At 49.1% G+C, this 8,260-nt stretch overlaps 1 protein-coding gene across 3 annotated transcripts; it reads right to left on the reverse strand.

The window, feature by feature from the left end:
• Window positions 1-1,561: 1,561 nt before the first annotated feature.
• Window positions 1,562-4,487, reverse strand: LOC111156556 (POP5 homolog, ribonuclease P/MRP subunit). 3 transcript variants are annotated; one of them, XM_022517537.1, is made up of 5 exons: window positions 4,431-4,487; window positions 4,198-4,340; window positions 2,360-2,509; window positions 2,094-2,177; window positions 1,562-1,989 (listed from the first exon to the last, which is right to left on the reverse strand). In XM_022517537.1, the coding sequence occupies exons 1-5, from the start codon at window positions 4,448-4,450 to the stop codon at window positions 1,880-1,882; spliced, it is 507 nt and encodes a 168-aa protein (XP_022373245.1). In that variant the 5' UTR covers window positions 4,451-4,487; the 3' UTR covers window positions 1,562-1,879. The 3 variants fall into 3 exon arrangements, with proteins under 3 accessions (XP_022373245.1, XP_022373244.1, XP_022373246.1); XM_022517536.1 differs by having other exon boundaries at window positions 1,562-1,992; window positions 4,431-4,484; XM_022517538.1 differs by lacking the exon at window positions 2,360-2,509 and having other exon boundaries at window positions 1,562-1,992; window positions 4,431-4,476.
• Window positions 4,488-8,260: the final 3,773 nt, after the last annotated feature.

The raw sequence follows: 8,260 nt of genomic DNA on the forward strand, positions 1-8,260 counted from the left end.
CAACTTGTATGTGGCTCATTTGGCAAGGAAAGCTGTAATTGTCACTAAAGCAGCCCTGGAACCTGCCAACTGTTAGATGAAGCTTATTTTGAGCGACAGTGGCCTGAGTTATAGGAGCAGAGGAATCTGGCACAGCTGGAGGCAGAGCTGAACAGGTTTGAAAGCAGTGGTGGTGCCCACTGCCTGCCTCTCTGTTGTCTAGAGCAGTCTGTGCCTTGGTTTGAGTGGAATTTGAGTGATGTGAATTACTTTGCTGCTTAATAAAGTGACCTCTAGGTATAACAGAATGTGAAGGCAAATAGTTGCAATAAATCACCTGCACAAGCAATGTGAGCTTTCTGGTTTTTTAAAGTTCATTACAGGTTAGCTAGACACACTTCTTAAATAGGGTAAAGTAATGGCTACTGTGAGCTTGAGCACTCTGGTGTCACAGGGCAGGGTCTTTCCTAGTGTCAGGACTAAGGGGTTCTTGAATTGGGCTTAGCTTTTCCTGTCATTCTTAAAGAGGTTCATAATTCCTGGGACAGGAACTGCCCTGGGTGCCTGAGCGTGTTTCAGCCCTGAAGAGAAGGGGACATGTTGAGGCAAACATTACAGATCTTTCTGTTAAATGTGTAAGGGACTTGGAATAACATCTGTTTTATTATACAAGAGAACAGATCCTAGAAATGTCATTGGTAAGTAGTGGATCCAAACCCTCCTAACCTCTGTGAGTTTGGAGGTGTTACTGGGTTTCAGGTGGCCTGGCAGGGGTGAGACAACAGGGAAGGGCGAACTGCAGAAACTACTAGAAGCTGGCAGCTGCTGCTTGGATTTGTAATGTCAGGCAAGGCCAGGTTTTGTCACCACCATCCCGCACCACCCCCCCCCCCCCCCCCGCTACCTCCTCCGGCAAGAAAAATGCCAAGAACCATGTTTGTTATCCTGTTACCTGATTAAGGATTGGTAAAGAATCTGCTATTTTTAAGGCCAGTATGGAAACCAGCTATAGATTTGTGCCAGTTTAGTTGCCATGTCTCACTAATAAAACTTTTACTCTAAATAACCTGGACTGCTTAGGGTTCATCCACAAAACCTCAAGTGGGAGGCTATACATCTAGCATCACAGGGAGCCAGTCTTCCCACTGAGGCCAGGGATAGCCAGGGAAGGAGATCTCCCAGCCAAAGTGGAACTTTTTTTTTTTTTTTTAACATTTTATTTATTTATTTGACAGAGATCACAAGTAGGCAGAGAGGCAGGCAGAGAGGAGGAAGCAGGCTCCCTGCTGAGCAGAGCACCCGATGCGGGGCTTGATCCCAGGACCCTGGGATCATGACCTAAGCCGAACGCAGATGCTTTAACCCACTGAGCCACCCAGGTGCCCCCAAAATGGAACTTCTTAAGTATACTAAATGGCTGCTATAGAAGTGAGTATATTTATTTTTTAAATTTTTATTTGAAACAGAGCAGGAGATGGGGAGAGGGAGAGAAGGAAGAGAGAGAATCCGAAGAGGACTCCATGCTGAGCACAAAGCCCAACTTGGGGCTCAGTCCCACAATCGTGAGATCATGACCTGAGCCAAAACCAAGAGTCGGATGCTTAACTGACTGAGCCACCCAGGTGCCCTGCCAAGTACATTTATTAAACCTACTCAGCCAGGCAATTAGATAGTCTGTAACTGCTGGGGGTTCACCACCTGCAGGACCACTTAACCTGGCAGCGCTAGGTAAAGGTGACTTCAGTTTAAGTGAACAAGTCCTCTACTTTGAGCTGATACCTTGGCCTCGGGTGAGCAGTCATCCACTTTGGCAAAATTGTAGCAGATGCTGCTGCCTCCCAGAATGTCCTGTTCCAACAACTGGGCCCTGAATCTCGGGCCCAGCACAGCCTGCAGAGGTTCACTCCATTGCTTCAGCAGCCTCCTCATCACCACTCTCCGAAAACTCCTCATCTGACCTCTCCTCTAGTAAACAGCTTCTGACGACAGACTTCTGGATAGCTTGCCGTTCTCCTGGAAAGGCGGGCAGAGCAGGGATGAAAGAGGTCTTTGGGAGTCACCTCTTTTCAGCCAGGCTAGTTACTGCTCACTGGGCACTGGCTAACGTTGCTTACCTTCGTCGGTGCAGTTCTGCAATAAGATCAACAGCTGTCTCCTGTTGTAATGAATCAGGAACTTCTGGCATGTTCTAATTGTACCTGGCAAATGAAAGAACTCTGTGGTCAACAGCTCATGAAAGGTGTCTGTCTCAAAGACTTTGTGAGCTGGGTGAAAGCCTCCTATTCTTGGCAGGAGAGCAGGAAGACCTACCTGCCTGTCAAGACTGAACCCTGGACCTGTTACTATTGAAAATCAGCGGCCATACCACATGCACCCCTACCTCCCACGTGTAAGGTGTTGAGGAAACACGGGTAACGGTGTCCTTTGTTCTCCAAGTATGTGATGAAAGGAAGAGCTGAGCACACGAGGTGGTAGAATTCCTTCCGGCATCGAAGTAGCACTACTCCAGTATAGGCATTGAGGTATCGCACTACAGCAGGGGAAAAAAAATCATTTTGGGAAACTCTGGATTCATTTAAAAATCTTAGAGTAACTGAGCTTCTACTATGTGCCAGGCAGTGGCACTTGGGATGCATCAGTGAGTAAAAACAAATTTCTGAAGGAAAAAAAAACCTTAGGACAGGCATTTATTTATGAAAAAGGAATAAACCACACCAGGTCTTTGCACACCAATCAGAATGAATTTGGAATTTTAAATGCTCTTCTAATTCACTGATTAGCTGATAAGTGGGGCTGGGACTGGCAGAGATCCATCTTCCTCAGGGGAAATCTTGGCTAAAAAAGTTTTTTGGGGACGCCTGGGTGGCTCAGTTGGTTAAGCAGCTGCCTTCGCCTCAGGTCATGATCCCAGCGTCCTGGGATCGAGTCCCACATCGGGCTCCTTGCTTGGCGGGGAGCCTGCTTCTCCCTCTGCCTGCTATTCTGTCTGCCTGTGCTTGCTCTCTCTCCCTCTCTCTCTGACAAATAAAAAAAAAAATAAATTAAAAAAAAAAGTTTTTTGTTTTTTTAAGATTTTGTTTGACAGCACAAGCAGGGGGAATGGCAGGGAGGGGGAGAGGCAGGTTCCCCTTGAGCAGGGAACCTGATGGGGGCTTGATCCCAGGACTGTGGGATCAAGATGCGAGCCAAAGGCAGATGCTTAGGTGACTGAGCCACCCAGGTGCCCCCTGATAAACAGGTTCTATTGCAACTGGATTCTGTAGGTCTTGAAGAGGTTGCGAATGACCCAATGTAAATGAACTGGGCCTATGTGCATGAATTCTCCAGTATTCAATTTTAAGCAAAGGTTAAAACAGGTAATGAATTTAAATATTAAATAGCGTGGCTGGGGAGTTTGGGTGGCACAGTAGGTTAAGCCTCTGCCTTCAGCTCAGGTCTTTATACCAGGATCTTGGAATGGAGCCTGCTCCTCCCAGCTCCTGCGCTCTCTCGCTATTTGTCTCCAATAAATATCTTTATAATCGTTAAAATAAAACACTTAAAACATGGGCGCCTGGGTGGCTCAGTGGGTTAAGCCGCTGCCTTCGGCTCAGGTCATGATCTCAGGGTCCTGGGCTCGAGTCCCGCGTCGGGCTCTCTGCTCAGCAGGGAGCCTGCTTCCCTCTCTCTCTCTGCCTGCTTCTCTGTCTACTTGTGATCTCTCTGTGTCAAATAAATAATAAAATAAAATCTTAAAAAAAAAATAAAACACTTAAAACAGCGTCCTTGTCAGAAGAATCCCCTCCCTCATTTACATACCATGGTGGGTTCTGTATTTCATCTGCTGTATTAAGGGGTTTTTTTAAAGGTAATTTTGACAGTTCCCCCCCCATGGGATGTCAATGTAACCAAGTAACTTAACTCGGAACTATACCCGTCCTCCCCCATTTAATTCATTATCTTGCTCAATCACAATCCCCAGTATACACACGTGAAATTGATAAAGCCGATTCTTTCCCAAAGTGCCACTGCCTTCTGCTTTTAGCTCTCCGTCTAACCTCGGACTCATGCAGACTTGGGCTCAGACTCCGATTGGCCTCAAGAGGACATACTGTACAGTGAGGACTGTGTATCCGGTTCGGAAGCTCCTGCCGTCTCCCGTACCCTTTCTTTCTCCCTCTTCCGGCCCCCGTTCCCTCCCAATCCCGCCGTTCGCCTAGTTCCCCAGCACTCTCGTACCCGCGAAGCCGATGGAGCAGGAGGCTGCGCCGAAAGTCCCGTGCACGCGGGCGATCGTGTCCCGTATGAGGCCGCCCAGCACTCGGTCCTCCAGACTCAGGCGGCAACGGGGGTCATCAGACACCACCTCGCACAGTAGGTACCTGCGGCGGGCAGCAGAAAAGTGAGCGCGCGGCCAAGGCCGCGGGGGACCCGGTAGGGGAGCAAATGTTGGGCAGGCAGAGGGCCTCTACCTGTGCTTAAACCGCACCATGGCGGCCTCCGCGCGCTGCGGCCCAGCTCCCAAACCGGATATCTGCGGTTTTGCTGGTGGCCAATGGGAAATTACCCTCCGCAGTCTTGCAACCAGTCAGAGAGGAAGCAGGGTAAGAAGGCGGGGCTAGAGGGTTGGGAGGCCGAACCCCGTGCCAGTCTTCCTTAAGCCCTACCTCCCTCTACGTTTGTAGAGCGCATGCGTCCTGCTGACCGCCCGGCTGAGTTAGGTGTTTGGGAGGGGGGTTCCGCGATCTAGGGGCGTGTGGTTGCTATGGGTGTTTCTGCAGCATGCCGGAGTTTGCAGTTCTTTGCAGGTGCATCCGCTGCATTTGGGGCTCTCGGGATATGTACTCTCTATTACCTTGCAATCAAGTTGTGTATGCACTTATATTCGCTCCCTAAAGTTAGACGGCGGAACTTTCGAGGGCGAGACCCAGCATTTACACTGCCGGGATTGACACGGGAAATCGGGCCCTTAGTTTCAGGTTGGAGATCGGTTTAATTTTTTCGTACAGCCAAATATATTATTACTATTTGGGTCTTTCAACAATCTTATGGAAACCGGAGTATTGCCTCGGCTTTTGTTGGCAAAAACAATCCGTGATTGTTATATTTTACTTTTTTTTTTTTAAATAGAAAAGTACAAAGAAGGAAATAAAAATAATCTCAACACCGAGAGAAACTAATTTATCATGTAGTGTATTTACTTCCTTTTCTTTCCCCTTGTGCCATAGGGTCTCACTCAAAGTGAGGTCCAGGGACCGCTGGGTTTTCTGAGATTCTTTCCAGGTGTCCCTAATGTCAAATAACTTCCATAATAATACTCAGATGTTATTTGCCTTTTTCATTTTCTCAGAGTGGACACTTTTTCGGAGACTATGTGACATCTGCTGACATTATCACTGATGGCTGATGGGATTTTCTATTGTGTTCTAAACACTTAGTTTTGTTATATTTACTTGGAATCTTTGCATTTCTCAGTTTTAATATCCATGATAAGTATCAATAATCCTATAAAAACGAAAGGTCTTTGGGATCCTCAATAATTTAAGCACATAAAGGGGTCCTGAGATAAAAATCTTAGAACTGCTGCCCCGTGTTAAATTACATTTTTCTTTTTTTTTTTTCTTATTACGAATAGGATCAAACTGCTTAGCACTTTTTTTGCTTGAGTATCTTTTTTTTTTTTTTACAACTGAATTATTGATGTGTACTATGCATAAAGTACATATTAAGTGTAAGGCTCAGTGAATTTTTACATATGTGTAGACTCTTGTAACTACCACCCAGATGAAGAGGGAGCATTTCCACACTCAAGAAGGTTCCTTGCTCTCTTCCCAGTCAAAACCTTCCTAGAAGTGGCCTCTGTTTTGACCTTTATCAAGATAAGATCAGCTTTGCCTGTTCTTGAACTTTATTTATTTTAAAATATATTTTAAAAAATATTTTATTTATTTGACAGAGAAACATCAAGAGAGAGAACACAAGCAGGGGGTGTGGGAGAGGGAGAAGCAGGCTTCCAGCAGAGCTGGGAGCCTGATGTGGGGCACAATCCCAGGACCCTCGAATCGTGACCTGAGCCCAAGGCAGACGTTTAATGGGTGAGCCACACAGGTACCCCTGAAAGATTTTATTTTGAGATATTATTTTTTAAAATTTATTTGAGAAAGAGAGTGGGAGAGAGCACAAGCAGGGAGGAGGGGCAGAGGGAGAGGAAGAAGTAGACTCCCCACTGAGTAGGGAGCCCTGTTTGGGGCTGGGCTCCATCCTAGAACCCTGGAATCATGACCTGAGCTGAAGGCAGCCCCTTAACTAACTGAGCTACCCAGGCACCCCTGTTTTTGAACTTTTTATAAAAATCCAACAATATGTTTCTGTGTGTGTGTATGTGTGTGTCTCCTTTTACTCATAATAACACTGTAAGATTCATTCTTGTTTGATTGTTTTCATGCCAACCATTCTGCAATGTTATTTTTCAGCGGCACAGTATTGAACTGTTTGGATATAACACTGCTAAATTGGTCAATGTTCCCATGATAGACATTCAGATTAGTTCCAGATTTTTTGTTATACCCAGCACGCAGGTGCACAGGTTTGTAACTTGATCTTTTTCTTTTTTCTTCAAGATTTTATCCATTTATTTGACAGAGAGATGACAAGTAGGCAGAGGCAGGCAGAGAGAGAGGGGGAAGCAGTCTCCCCGCTGAGCAGAGAGCCCCATGGGGCAGATCCCAGGACCCTGAGACCATGACCCGAGCGCAAGGCAGAGGCCTAACCCACTGAGCCACCCAGGCGCCACTGTAACTTGATCTTTATATCCATCCCTACTTGTGGAAGTGTGGAATTGGCTGGCCCTGTGAGGTCCATGAAGGGAGGCCAAGTATTTGCAAAATCTGGAATGAGTCCTCAATTTCCCCATCTCTCAGCTCTTTGCCACCTTAAAGAAGGGATGCTGAGGAAGGAAGGGGAGAAGGGGAGGCGGCGTGGCGGGGTGGCGGGAGGGCAGTGGCTCTGCTGAGAGACCTGTGTCCAAGCTGTTTCTCCTTAACCTAAAACCACCTGTTTAACCAAAACGGTCTCGCCAGTGTCCCCCTTTGGCCAGCAGGGGGCGCCAGAGGCCCGTTGTGCGCGAAGAAAAGCCCGAGCCTCAGAGCACCCCTTCCCCCGCCTTGCGTCCCTAAAATAACTCCCAACACTTCCTAGCTTTCAAGTCACTTAATCCCTACACCACGCCCATTTTATTGATGTAGTTGGGGCTCCGACCAAAGTCACATCCAGTAAGGAGCTGGATTAGAATTCGAACCAAAGGCCCTCCGACTCGGTTCCTTACTGTAGCCAACGTGGCTGCTGCCTTGTGCACGGTTTTGCCTGTCCCTTCTCTGTTTCCCAGCCACTTGCCGCCGAGGAGGTTAATTCACGTCCCCAGACCTGAGTTTCCTCAGCTGTGCAACAGGATGATGGTGGCTCCGCGCTCACGAGTGAATAGGGGATAAACGAGATAGCGGGGGCGAAAACGCCTGGCTCGGGGAGTGCGGAGTACACGCCGTTTGTGTGAATGATCTGCTCCTCCCTCCCGCCCCGCACTCCGCCCCGGGCGTAGCCCCGGGAGCAAACACACGGGGCGCGGCTCCCCTGCGGGCCGCACGGGGGGTCCAGACACCCGCGGTGGCCTGGAGGCCCGGGCGGCGGCGTGGGCGGCGCAGCCCGCTCCCCGCGGTAATTAGCCCAGGCAGGCTCCGGCTCCGCCAGCCGCTAATTACACGTCTCCTAATGAGGCCGGCGGCTGTTTGCAATCACCCGGGTCCCCGCCGCGCGGCGCGGGAGGCCGCGGGGGGACCCGCCCGTGGAGGCGTGGACGCGCTAGGCTGCGACGCGCCTGTGCCTCTGCGGTGCGGGTCCCCGGGGTGCGGGCGGGGGGCGGGACGCTGCCACGCAGTCGCTCCTCCAACCTCTCCCACTGCGCCCGTGTTGTCCCCACCTTACAGTGAGGAAGGCGGCTGAGGCTCGAACTCACAGGCACAAAACTCTGGCGGGTATAGGCTAATCGTGACCTGACCCCGAAGCTGGGCACATCCCTGATTCAGCTTCTTCCTGGATGGGTGGGGGTACTTGCTGCTGTTACTCCTGGGACTTCTCTGAAAGGGTAGATCCCAGATCAGATCAAGGAGGGGAAGGTGGGGGTGCTTGGGAAACTTCCAGTGCCTCTCTCTCACCCGAGAGTTCTCATTTGCCCTTTGGGATCAGACACAAAATGGAATACTAGCTTGGGCAAGGCCTTTAAAACTTACTTGGAAACCTAAGTCACACA

Source organism: Enhydra lutris, unplaced genomic scaffold, assembly GCF_002288905.1.
Source record: "Enhydra lutris kenyoni isolate GAN:26980312 unplaced genomic scaffold, ASM228890v2 scaffoldscaffold46, whole genome shotgun sequence".
Lineage (NCBI taxonomy): Eukaryota > Metazoa > Chordata > Mammalia > Carnivora > Mustelidae > Enhydra > Enhydra lutris.

Coding starts and splice junctions, on each gene's coding strand:
- LOC111156556 (XM_022517536.1), bottom strand. CDS start 4,450: ATGGTGCGGTTTAAGCACAG. Junction 4,341..4,430: donor ATGGTGCGGTTTAAGCACAG/GTAGAGGCCCTC, acceptor TGCCCGCCGCAG/GTACCTACTGTGCGAGGTGG. Junction 2,510..4,197: donor CTGCTCCATCGGCTTCGCGG/GTACGAGAGTGC, acceptor CCCCTGCTGTAG/TGCGATACCTCAATGCCTAT.